This window comes from Monopterus albus, unplaced genomic scaffold (assembly GCF_001952655.1).
Source record: "Monopterus albus unplaced genomic scaffold, M_albus_1.0 scaffold31.1, whole genome shotgun sequence".
In the NCBI taxonomy this organism is placed as follows: domain Eukaryota; kingdom Metazoa; phylum Chordata; class Actinopteri; order Synbranchiformes; family Synbranchidae; genus Monopterus; species Monopterus albus.
In genome coordinates, this window is record NW_018127911.1 from 7024395 (window position 1) to 7038425 (window position 14031).

General features: G+C 40.1%; 1 protein-coding gene across 3 annotated transcripts in view; it reads right to left on the minus strand.

Annotated features, from left to right (window-relative positions):
• ulk4 (unc-51 like kinase 4) overlaps positions 1-14031 on the minus strand; it is an 84824-nt gene that overhangs the window by 3772 nt on the left and 67021 nt on the right. For all 3 annotated transcript variants that reach the window (XM_020596891.1, XM_020596888.1, XM_020596889.1), the window contains 4 exons: positions 11415-11581; positions 9391-9492; positions 7087-7281; positions 966-1054 (listed from right to left, as the gene is read on the minus strand). In XM_020596891.1, coding sequence (XP_020452547.1) covers positions 966-1054; positions 7087-7281; positions 9391-9492; positions 11415-11581 — 553 coding nt within the window. The remainder of the gene's footprint in view (positions 1-965; positions 1055-7086; positions 7282-9390; positions 9493-11414; positions 11582-14031) is intronic.

Below are 14031 nucleotides of genomic sequence, written 5' to 3' on the forward strand. Positions count from 1 at the left end.
AGAGAAAAGGAAGCACAGTCACTACAGTAACAAAACCCTTGGCTCAAAGAGGGAACACATTCAGCCCACAGTCATAAGAGGCAGCCAGATGCAGAGATACAGGTGCAGTGCAGGCGCGCGGAGTACACGCGCGCGCACACACACACACACACACACACACACACACACACACACACACACACACAAACATACACCACATTTCAGATTAATTGTTAGCACATTTGGTAAATATTAGCTATTAGAGATAGAATGAAAAATTATTTGAAATATTTTAGAAGTGTAATCCAAGACAAAGGTATTCGTAAACGTTAGCGGCCCTGTTTCTGACACACCTCTAAAGGATGTGCTTCTACATTTGGTCTGATTTAATGTACATGTGTCTGAGATGTCACAGCCTTTATTGCAGCCTCCTGTGTTGCAAAGATCTCACCTAGACCCCAACAACTTTTTCTCATAAAATGAGACAAACTGTTCCGTATATTCCTTTTGACTAATTGCAGAAAGATATAGATATGACGATATCTATGCTGTTCTCATATTTCCTGCCACTGATGTGAGATCTCCAAAGACTCCAACAAAAATCAAGTCTTGTTTTTCATAAATGCCCATATTTTCTCTCTCAGCTCATTGTGAGCCATTAGGCAGACTCTGCCCTGTCAGAAATGTGCATCTGTTCAATTAACAACTAGAAAAATATCAGTTCTGACAAGTGTAATCACAGGTTCAGACATGCATAAAAATAATGGGATTAGGGAAATGGCTGTAGGAGACATATTTAAATCCAGAACAATTTGTTATTGGTTTCCACTGACATACACACATTAAAGACAGAACTGTGTGCCTTATATGGACAGAACTATATTGTATACACAGCTTTGACATCTAAATATTCTATGCAAAGCGTTGGTTATATCCAAATGGAAGAATGGAATAAATTAACAACTTTAAAGAGCAGAAACACACACCTGCTGGATGTAGTCATATCCTGCAGTAGACTCACTAGCTTCACCCCTTCAGGACACTCTAACCAATCAGATCTGTCTGCAGTCTGTACCTGAGGAGGAGAGGAAGAGTGAGGAGGGCTGAAGGTACAGTCACATTAGTGTTCAGTTAAATGGCTGTGGGCTGCACTCAACAAAGCATGTGATGACATGGGTCCGACATAGTTAAATACTGAGCAGCACAGTGTATGACAGAGTAGCTGCACTTTGTAGTCTGGCAGTGAAATACAGAACAACACGGGGAGATGAAACACTGTTAGAATAATGAACTCCATAAGCAAACACAATGCATCACTGTGTGTGTTGGCCAGCTGTGCACACTGACACAGTGATCTGTGAGTGTGTTAAGTCCAGGTGAACAGCACCCAAATCTGGAAACAAAAGCCATGTAGGCACAACTAATATGTGACCTCACATCAGTCTTATTGTTTCAACAAAGAAACTCCAGACATGATGCTCTGCAAACATGCAATATTAATTTGTTTCTTTCCTGTCCTCTTTTTCAGGCTATTGGACCAAAAATGTAGAAGAAACAAAGCAGCTATAGCCAATGATAAGAAGCCAGTGATGACACATTTGTCCACTATAAGCATAATTCTCACAGTTTTTATCTTTTCACAGTGCCACTCAAATTCATCACTGGTCTGTGTTATCATCACAGAATTAAATTTGTATGCTACCACCACCAACCGCTGAGTGACATCACACTTATTGGCAGTGCCATTTCAAAGTAAATTGATCAAAGAGCTAATTTGCCAAAACTCCAACACAAACACCAATGTAACACACAGGACATACCCTGTGTGTTACATTGGTGTTTTTTTAAATGAGTGTGTTTATTTTTCCTTCTTTCTACAGATCGTAATTGTTGCTCCTTAATAGTGCTCATAATTTTGTTGATGCATGAATTTATTCTTTGATTCTTCTGTTAATTTCGTACAGCGCTCTGGAGTATTCTCCTCTCTTTCTTCACTAAATCGCCCTCCTACATAATTTGATTCTTCTCTTTGTCATCCCTTTGTTTTTATTCTCGTCCTGCCGTCTTCCCATGCCATGAGGCCTAGGCTGCACACTCAGCCAGAACACCTGGTCCAGACTGCTGTGTGTTACAATGTTTAACCTGGTGGCTAAGTTAAGGTCTGAATTCAGATCTGACTTGGTATAACACCAACAGTGTACCTTGTGAAACAAATTCATTTTTATAAACAATAAAAATGGGTTTGTCTATGTTTGTTTAAGAATTGTTTAAGGTGTGTGTGTGTGTGTGTTCACCTGGTATTACTAACACTGTGGAGGCCAAAACCTGTTTACATATTTTGGGGATTTGGCTTTTCTCATGGGGACATGATACTGGTCCCCACCATGTAATTAATTAAATTTTAGAGGACCAATGTGTTAAGGTTAGGGTGAGGTTAGGGTTAGGCAAGTAGTGATTTTGATTAGGGCAAGTCTCCAGGAAATGAAGGTAAGTCAATGTAATGTCCCCAGAAAGAATAAAAACAAACCTGTGTGTGTTAGTGAACATGTGCGCCTGCATGGAAGTGTGTGAGTTGGTACATGTCTGCGTGTTTGGTGAACATGTTCTCGTTCATCTCCGGTGACATCATCACCTCTGTATCTGTGGCGACAGCATGGTTGTTGCTTGGCAACGGGGTTAGGAAGAGACAAAGACGTTCCTCTCACTCACTTTTCTGGCAAACACACACACACACACACACACACACACACACACACACACAGACAGTTCATCTTCTCCATCAGGGTGAAGGGACATTTATGCAAGCCTGCCAACCAACCAACCAATAAACACACACACACCTACTTATCATCCCGTGTCCATCCCTACTCTCCTCCTCATCTTCACCCTGTCTACCCTTTATCCTCCCCTCTCCCTAGCTCCGCCTGATCAACACCCTGACTCTGTAATACTGAACTGGAAGTCGGACAAAAGGCACGTAGACAGAGTCAGTCAGTGAAGAACAGTCAGTCAGGCTGTCACATTACACATGTTGCCTCTCAGAACAGAAAGAGAGAGAGAGAGAACACATCAATATTTGTTTTATGCATAGTTAGAGGTCACTGGTACCCACTGCTGTTGTAAAAGCTATTTATAACCATTAACTGCTGGAGCACAATCTGAGGCCAGTTTTGCATCCTGAGCAGACATTTTTGCCTTACTGCCCATGCATGTATTTATATGAGTTTGACTTGATAGATGAATAAATGATAACTAATCAGTGTTCCTCACATCATAGAAATCAAGTTTAATTACAGTTCATCACACCACAGTAAATATGACTGGCAGTTTTCCTTAGTTCTTCAGTGAGATAACACTATCTCATACTTTTTTTAAATTATGTCTTAGTAATCTATGGGTGCAGATGTCACTGGTCACAATCTGCACTTTTCTAGCTGTAATACTGAAATGTGTGAAGCATGGGGAAAATGTTTTGATGAAATTGTTTGATGGAGTGCCTAGCCAAGCAGGAAGCACTGCAACTCAGGGACTGATGGATAAATAGATTAGTGTACATGTCTCCAGCTCAAACTTGTTAAAGGTTGCAATAATTGGACATAATGTGCTTTGACAGTTTGGAGAGACTACAGATATTTTAGCCTCCGGAGATGAGAGAGGAGAAAGCTTCTAGACAAGTGTGAGATTAACAGTCTAAGGAGGACAACAACCACATCCTGCCTTTGGTCACAGATCCAGATGTGTTGTGTAGTGTGAACACAGTTTACACAAAATATTATGTATCAACAAAAATTATTTCTGCTGGACAACCTAACATTATACTTTAATGTGGGTTAATGAATCTCATGCTCCTTGGTTGATTTCAACTCTGAACCTATTCTTATCTGCTCTTTAACACATATCATTTCACATATGAAAACCAGTGAATGCCCTTTAAGGAATTCATGCTTTGCACATACCCTTGTGCGCACATGTTCAAGGGTCTTCCTCTAGACTCATATCCTGTGGTATACCACAAGGCTCCATATTAGGCATATTATTTTCTTTATATATGGTTCCTTTGGGGTCTATTTTTTTTAGAAAATACAATATCTCCTACCTGGTGATCCATGCTGCTTTAACTCCCTTAAGAACTGCATTACCTATGTAAAATCCAACTAAACGAGAACAAAACCCAATCTTTGGCCCCAAAGACTACTCCTTAACCTTACCCAACACTCTTGGGCCTCTGTCATTGAATGTCAACTCCCATGCAAGAGACTGTGGTATGATTTGTGATTCTGATTTAAAAACAACTTAGTTCTGTTGTCAGCACTAGATTCTTTCATCACTTGCAGAATTAAAATCATTCATGTGATGAAAGACTGTGAGATAATAGTACAGTACATGTGTTTATTTCTTCCCACCTCAACTACTGCAACTCACTCCATGCAGGAATCAGTCTTGTCTCACTTGCAGCTGGTTAAGAATGAAATCAACTGTTCACTGACATTTTTAACACTCATCTCTTTTCTTTAGCCTTTACATTGTTTTTTTTAATTAGTTTTCTTATGTCTTGTTTTATTTGATCTGTCCTGTGTTTTACTTGTTTGCACTTATGAATCAAATAATATAATTTCAGCTGTATGTAAAGCACTTAGTTCAATTTATGTGCCTTATAAATAAACAAGTCTTTCTCAAGAATGGGCTTGAGAAAGACTTGATTTGTGTGAATGACCAATCACTGAGCACAATAAATTCTGTGTCGCTAGAGGCAAACTACTGACTTTAAAAAATGTTGTGCATTGACAAATCAAAGCGCTTTAAAAGAAATTGTAAATGTGTCTTTCTCTAACAACTTCTTCTGAACCCCTTTTCATTTAATTAGCACTCCCCTTCAAGTCTTTCAAAGTTGTAACTGAAAAAAGACTAGCTGAAAATATCACTAAATCAGATTTGATTCATTCTCCCTCTCTCCTCCCTTGCAGTTTCCAAGCTATTAGCGGGATCTTTGATTGAGATTAACAGAGCCCTGAAATCAATGAAAGATAATTAAAAAGCCTTTGTTGAAGGGCAGGCACTTGTCTGTGTGTGTGGGTGTGTATTTGAGACAGAAGTTTTGTGACGACTACATGTATATGAGTGTTGAGGATAAAAAAAATGTCTATTGAATTCTTTCAAAGGTGCACATTGCTCTCTGCCAACTGATTGGATGATTGATAATGAGATGCAAGAAAACTCAATTTAGCAGTTTTTCTTTTAAACCTTAGCTACTGGACTCCAATGAAATGAAAAAAATCATTTGAAAGAGAGCAAAAACCTTAACATCTGAATCAGGCAATGAGCAGAACTGACTACATGTGCAGAGATGTAGATGGATATTTTTCTGAACAAATAAATTAGTTCTGGTCCTAGCACTGAGCTGCTGAGTGACTCATCCACTAGCTACAAGGCAATGACTGAAACACGCACGGCTTTCTGTGTGTTGCTCAGGGTGCTGAGCAGGATAGAGAATACACTTCTTAATGTCACTGTAGCTGTTAGCACTGGGGGTAATGAGAAAGTTTGCACAAGAAAACAAATTAGTTATGACAAACAGAAAAAGAAGGAGGTTCGTCAGTGAGCTGGTGTGCGACAGAATATGTGTGTGGGTGGTTCAGGTGGCTGGAACTAATCAGTGAAAGGATTCAAAAAACACACGCAAAATTTCTCTCTCACCCGCACACACAACTACAAATATAGGACAGCTTCCAGGCACAGTCCTCAGTCAGATCATATGATCTCAAGGTGACAGCTGACCTTGTGTATCCATGTGCAGATGTTATTTTATGACCCTGCAGACAAAGCCAAAACCTTAGGCATGCATTTTATGTAATTCATAGAGGTCTACAGCAAAATCGGCCCGTTTTTCAAGCTTGGTCAGTCCCGTTTACTTTTTAAGATGTAGTATTTTCAGTTTACTGCAAAACCAACCCTGCCTCTCTGTTACCCAACAGTTCAAGTTGATATTGTATGATTCTGCAAACCAATGACTACATTTTTAAACATCTAGCATCGACAGTTTTAATGACTCCTAAAGAATCTGCACAATGACCAAGCTTGAAGAAATCTTGCCCTCATGTTCTCAGAAAGGATGCAAAACCATGTCTTTGGCCTCAATGTAACATACTTATTTGTCACCCACAGTACATAAACAGTGTGCTGCCTTCTGCATGGCCACTGTTGTTGGCACTGGGCACAAGTCTTAGGTAAAATCCAGAAAGCTGGACTGCAGAATGTATACTAACTGCGATGTTTGACACTTTCATAACTGGCTCTGTCTACTGTGGTGTGCTCTACGCTTCCAATCAATATTTTACTGGAAGTTAAGCTGGATTTCAGAGTGGTTTTGTAATTCAAATGAATGAGTAGGTCTTCCAGCTGAAATTCTCAGTAAAATTACAGCACACCTCAGTTCAATTTCTACCTGAATTATTTAACTGTTACAGTATTTTATTGTTCTCTCTCTCTCTCTCTCAGGGCAACAAATTGCCACCTTGTTAAAACATTCCTAATTCTGAAAAATGTTTGCTGTAGCTGCTTCACTATTTTCTATATTACCAGAGTGAGATAATGTCATTTATTATGTTTGGGGAATAGAAGACTGACTAAAACTCCACCTGTTTTACTGCAGTATATCCTAGAAGTCAGCTGTCTTTGTCTTGTACTACAAATCATTTTGACTATCAGACAAAATTGGACAGACACTGGAACAGACAGTGACAGGCAGATACAAACCAACACTTTTTCTTCCTCTGTCTTGTTCCTTCTGTCAGTCTAGGTCTGGTGAAACTGCACTCTATTTCCAGAACACCAGCGCAGCAGAGCAGACTTTGTGTGTGTCTCTACAGTGAATCTGTTTTTATTATTCCAATACTTTCACTCTGCAGTGCTGGTGCAAAATTTTTCTACTCTCAAAACATGAACAAACACAGGGCCAAGATGTATGAATGATAAGAAATATTCAAACATGTTTCGGTGGAGCACAAACTGATATCTGACAGCACAGCATACAAGCAATGTTAGCATGTGTGTGAAAGTTGCTATGCATGTTCGTCTGTGCCTGACTGTCTTCATGTATACTGTACTCACCAGTCGTTTGATGATCCTAAGTGTTGTGCGCTGCATTCGGGGGGTCTCGGAGTGTATGTGTGTGTGCAGCACATGTGAAAGGCTTTGCAAGCAGGAAGGTGACAGGCAATCGTGACCCTCTCCACCATACAGTTGGACCAGTAGAGACAGACACTGAACACACTCCTCCCAGACCTCCTGGTTTTCAGTAGATAGCTAGTAAGAAACAAAATCACTTAATAAATGGAACAATGAAATGACACTCATTTCTGTGAGTAATATAGGCTGAAATAAAATCGAGATTGGCCGAATTTTCCTTCTTCTTCTAAGCCTACTTACAGTATATATCATAAAATAAATTCAAACTATGAAGTCACATTTTCAGAGTTTGTGTTAAAGCACATATTGAAGGAAAACCCATTCAAATTTATGTCACTATGAAAAATATATTAATTTGTTGTGAGTTGTAATTATAGTCTATAATTATAATTAATAGAAAAACACGCCCAAAGATTATTTACTGCATTTGGATATCAAAATCAGATTTAATTGCCAGGTATGTTGATCATACAAGGAATCTGACACAGAGGCTCTAAGGGCATTTTAGGCAACAGACAGAAGACAAGTGACAATAGAAAATTACGATGAAAGGTAGGGGAAACGTGGAGGAAGGAGGAGAGGCAGGATTCATAAATATTATATACATATATACACATTCAGAGCTATCAGACTGGTGCATGTAATGGTACTATTTGCAATTATTGCACTGCGGTGGTTAACGAGTGCTGTTGCTTCAGTCATAGTTAACTGTTAATCAGTGATGGCACAGGGCAAGAAACTATATTAATTTATTTGGAGGAGGAGAAAACACAGTGTATAAGGTAAATATCAAAACATATGGGGAAGCATCCAGGATCCATGTTCTCTCTAAATCATGCACATTTAAGCCAGTGTACTACCTGTAACTTCTTACTGCACTGAGTAAATTATAATACTTTATAATGCATCAACAACTGGACTGCTACTCTTCAGAACTACTAGCTTTTAACGCAAGCAAGTTTAGCAGTTTTAATATTAAATTCAGGGATCATATCGCTGCTGCTCTCTATATCAAGTTAATCTCCCATGGAGCAAAGGGGCTCTGGGTGTGTAAGCTGGGGGTGTTGTCAGCTGCTGCCTTAACCCTTTCATACATAACCAGTGACACATACACACAGATGCCCACCCAACACTCAGTGTGTCAAGTATGAGTAAAAACCTCTATTATGTCCCTTGAGAAACCCTCTTCTCCTCCTCCCACTCTTCTTTATGTCCTCGACTTCCCAAGATGCCTCACAGCACCCTCTCTCTTTGTGCATGGATTGTCCATCTATCATCGTTTTCCTCTCCCCTTCTCCCAGCATCTCTTTTCATCCTCTCACCTCAATTTCATTTCTTTGAACCTCTTCCATGCTCTACCTTCTCCAACTCCTGACCTCCTGCTATTCATCCAAGTCACTATTTTGTTTTAGAATAGTTACAAATAATGTTAATTATTTTAATGTAAAGAAGCTTTTAGAAGACCAGAGGCAAAGACAAGCACTCATCATGCAATGGATTTTACTCTAATACTATAGTGCTTCAATTATAATTATGAGATTGAGTACAGACAAAGGAGGAAGTTATTTTTCATCACATTATTCTTTAACATGTGCTCTTAAGTGATTACTTGTGCCAGAAGGTGTGGATGTGTTAAGGGCTATAAAGTAACACTTCCACATTTCTCACAGACTGTACCTATTCTTCATTTTTTTAGATCATATCAAGTTCTGTGCTGGTACTTGCAGATGCAGTATCCGCATCTTTTCTGCAGCTTTCTGGGATTACTATCTGCAATAACTGTGGATACATTACTTCAAAACACCAAGATAATAATCCATAATTAAGAAAGAACTTTTAAAAAAGCTTGACTGGTAGTTTTGATATTTACAGTGTAGTCAGACATTAATTCATGCAATGTTTACCTTGTAGGAGTACTTTTTTACTCACTATGCAGACTAATAAGAGTATTACTCAGTTACTCAAGTATTACTGACATTTATTCCTTGGACAACTTGGAAAAACACAGTCAGACAAACAGGCATGTTCTTACTTCCTGTATGTCAGTCTTTCTCTCTCTCTGTTGCACACACTTTTTGGCATACACATATGCGAAGTTTGTGTCACTATATCAGACATACAGTACATAAAAATGCATGCAGAACAGAAAATATTTATGCATGCATGCAAGGCATTTACACACACACACACACATACACACACAGGCTCTGGGAGTGCTGGTCTCACCATTTGAATGAGGTGTTTGCTGAGTTGGCTCAGGGGTCTGTTGGCTAGGAGCAGCTTCTCTGCTGCCTCCGTCTCTACTGCTGGACAAGATAGCCTCTGGCTCTATACACACATACATACATACACATACACACACACACACACGCTAAATCATTTATTGAGATTTGACAGTCAATAATGATGGATCCAGAGACCTGCCAAGACGGATTCTGACAGACTGAGACATACACAGGAAGACACATAGATAGATGGACTAGGGGAGAAAATTGTTTTCCTGCATATACTGCTATTTTAATGTTCCCACAGTGAAATTTCAGGCCAATTAGTGGTGGAATAATATGTTTAATACTGGCACTAATTTTCCCTCTGTCACTTTTTCTCTGTTATTCTCTTGCTTCCTCTTTTTTCTGAAGTGTATATAATCTCTGCCACACACTCTCTCTTGACCGGTAGAAGAACAGTTTGGGGAGAGTGGTCTAGTCACGTCCTCTCTCCTTATCAGACCTGATTACCCAAATGAATTTGGTTTGGGCAGAAGTTTTCTTTTTAATGAGCTTTGCATTTCTCACAGAATTGATTTCCGCTGCACATTCCACTTTCTCCCTTTTCCGTCTCTCCTTCTACTGTGGGGAGATGGGGGCTGGTGTGTGTGTGTGTGTGTGTGTGTGTGTGTGTGTGTGAGCGTATGTGAGTGTAGGGAGGCAAGCTGAGGACAAAGCCAGTGGTGATAATGAGGCCGCAGGGACATAGCCAGACAGGCCCCTCCGCGTATGCCTGTGAGCATGAGTGTGTGTGTGTGTGTGTGTGTGTCCCAGTGACAATTTCTCCTGAGTCCACAACTTCAATATTGCAGTTGCTTAAACCCACTAGCTTCCACTGCAGACATCAATGGACACACACACATGCTCACAAACACACACTCATACACATGCCTTCAGGGACATGATACAAGGACAACATTTTGAGGGAGATGACTTTGTGATTCTGCTGGTGATTCTGTGCTCTACTGAGATGCAATTGGTAAGTAGTAGTGAATCAGTGTGGAAAATGTTCCAGACTAAAAGGGACCAATGTAACATGATATAGCCACACAGCTAACAATCACTCAAAAATATTAGAAAACATACAAGGATGTTGCAAGGACTGTGGAATTGTGGTCATTTTTAGAAGTATAGCAACATGTAGTTACAAGTTTGCAAGGACATTCGTTTGTAACTTGCCAGTATAAGCAGTAGTGATTTTCTCTCCACAGATAAACTGCAAGATGCCACAGAGCAGAGATCACATCCACATTACCTTCTACTTGATTAACTTCACACTTGGGACCATTTATATACCCTATCAGTGGGCTTTCATCCATGAAATGCTAGACACGTGGGAGAGTGTAAGAGAGAGTAGTGAGGAGGCTTGCCCTATGGGTACATTCCAAGTTTTTTATAAGCACCGTCATTTCCCCCATTTGCGTCTTTTCCTTTTGACTTAGTCCACTTAAGATGCGAGGAAAACATGAGGAAAAAGGACTCCAGGAAATATGTTAACAACATAAGACGTCCTTTCCTCAGATCCTTCATCTGAAATGTCCAATCACCAACTGACCTCTGAAAAAGGGGCGTTTCAGTTAAAAAAAAAACTTCTGCAAAGGATGGTCTTGTGTGTCCTCAGTCATGGTTCCTCTAGTACAGTCCTCGGTCCTCAGAGCCTTGGAACATCCTACATCCTTGGTTGACCTTGAAGTCGTTCCAGTCAACCAAGGACATAGGAACAATCTTATAAGTGACAGAAGATGTACCCTTAGTTTGATGAGCTACTCAAAGAGAATCCATTTGTTTCCGTTTAAGATGTTTTTGTTACAGACCCTAATACAAGTTACTGTTCAGTGCTGACAAAGTATTAACACCAGAGGTTAGCTTCGCAGTGCACTTCTGATTTGTTCTAAGCCTCGGTCAAAGGCAGCTTAGTGACTGTTGCTGGAGAAAGAGCAATGCATTTCTTGTTCTCATTAGTTGTGTTTTGAATGCTCATACCTGAAGTGCGGAGCGGACAACAGCTGATGTTTGCTTTAGTATGTTATGAAGTAGTTCCAGAAGAGCTTGTAACAGTGGATGGTCGATCTTCTTCCCAGCATACCCCTCTGCATCCAGGTGGGCCACTGCAGCATCTGACAGGGTATTCACCACCACCTCGATTAGGCCTGTGTAGTAGAGAATTGGGTCTTCATGAGAAGACTAAACTTGGTCCCAAGCAAAGCATAACTGCTAAGCTGTTTATACGTGGTCTACACAGCCAAATACATTAAACATTGCAAAGGAAATATCATTAGAAGAAGAACTTCAGCTACTTGTTTTTCCATCATAAAATTTAAAATATAATCAGCTTATTTATTGATTAATATAGGCTAACCTCATACACTGTAACCAATATAACCAATTAAGTTCCAATCAACCAACACACCTCACTTTACCTCTGCTGCAGTACATGCACATCTGGGAGGCGTCAAAAACAAAACAAACAAACAAACAAAAAATAATATACTTGAGCCTGTGTAAATGTCTGTGACTTCAGGCTCTATTTGACTCCACAGTGGATCAATAGCTCCTGTGCAAGATGATAGACCTCCTCCCTCTTCAACCAGTTTTACTGTCACCAATTTGCCCACCAGAGGGAGAATTGGCTGAATCTGACATTTAACTGTTGAAATGAAACTTGCGCTGTGTATGAAAACCTGACACAGTTGTAAAACAGGTAGCAAAATAAAAACTTAATTTACACCATATAAAAATACACTGTTCTTCTCTTCTTGTCCCATCCTCTTCCCTCTCACCTCACTCTGTGCCTTACTAGAAAACTGTCCAGTGTAGAACATGCTGTAAGGCTGCAAGCGCTTGCAGCCATGAAAAAATACCACTTACTAAAGCACAAACCCACGTTCCTTTGCTCATTAAATTGAACAAGACACCACAGATACTGTGCATTCTGCAGCTCTCTGTTTAACAAGCTGTAGTGGGCATCTGTCCCTGAGGAATTCTCAACACACATCTCTGTAAGTGCAGACTGGACCTTTACCTATGCCAATACTTAGACTATTATTATGTCCACAGATTTACTTCATTTTCATGTCCAAAACATGTGTTAAACAGTAAATGAATTACATCACTGTGTTCACTGGGGAAACTACAATCAAGTTATTTTGTATCCCAGTAGATCTTTATTTAGAATGTAGCCTGTTTATTTTTGTGAGTGAAAGTGCAGGAACACTGCAGACACTAGAAAGCTGTTAAGCTAGCCTGCTGACAGTCTGATGTACTGTTACTTTGTCAAGCTGCCTCATAATTCAGTCAACAGACTGCTCAGTCTAACAAAGACCTCTTCTGCTGTTAATGTGATTTGACAAAGCAGTCCTATAGTAAGAATATGCACAGATCGCTCAGAGTGTGTTTGGAACTCAAGATTGTATGGACTACTAGGATGTGATATTCCCTTTACAGGAGTCTTAATTTTCCAACTGGTGGAGTCAGTGCTGTGAGAACCTGCTACAGTGTTATGTAAACAAAACAGTACTAAACAGGCCTAGATGCAGGGTTTTATGCTTCCACTGTATACACATTCCACTATGACCTGCTTGACATTACACATGTTTTTCAATGAAGTTACAGTACAGTAACATCCCCAAAAATATTCAGATTCCACAAAGGTCACGTTTATGTGCTGGTCTGGAATGGGCTACAGAGTCAAAGGGCAAAGGAGAAAAGTTTATTTGGAAGTGAAAGGTTACAATGGGTGAAAAGAGCTAGTGAAAAGCAGGGTCACACCAAGGGTCACTCTAACAGACCTTCAGGAGTCCTCTGCAGAGAACCTTTCAGAAGGACATAGGCTAATTTGAAGTCATATACAGTGGGTACGGAAAGTATTCAGACCCCCTTAAATTTTTCACTCTTTGTTATATTGCAGCCATATGCTAAAATCATTTAAGTTCATTTTTTTCCTCATTAATGTACACACAGCACCCCATATTGACAGAAAAACACAGAATGTTTGACATTTTTGCAGATTTATTAAAAAAGAAAAACTGAAATATCACATGGTCATAAGTATTCAGACCCTTTGCTGTGACACTCATATATTTAACTTAGGTGCTGTCCATTTCTTCTGATCATCCCAGAGATGGTTCTACACCTTCATTTGAGTCCAGCTGTGTTTGATTATACTGATTGGACGTGATTAGGAAAAGCCACACACCTGTCTATATAAGACCCTACAGCTCACAGTGCATGTCAGAGCAAATGAGAATCATGAGGTCAAAGGAACTGCCTGAAGAGCTCAGAGACAGAATTGTGGCAAGGCACAGATCTGGCCAAGGTTACAAAAAAATTTCTGCTGCACTTAAGGTTCCTAAGAGCACAGTGGCCTCCATAATCCTTAAATGGAAGACGTTTGGGACAACCAGAACCCTTCCTAGAGCTGGCCATCCGGCCAAACTGAGCTATCGGGGGAGAAGAGCCTCGGTGAGAGAGGTACAGAAGAACCCAAAGATGACTGTGGCTGAGCTCCAGAGATGCAGTCGGGAGATGGGAGAAAGTTGTAGAAAGCCACCCATCACTGCAGCCCTCCACCAGGCGGGGCTTTAGGGCAGAGTGCCCCGAC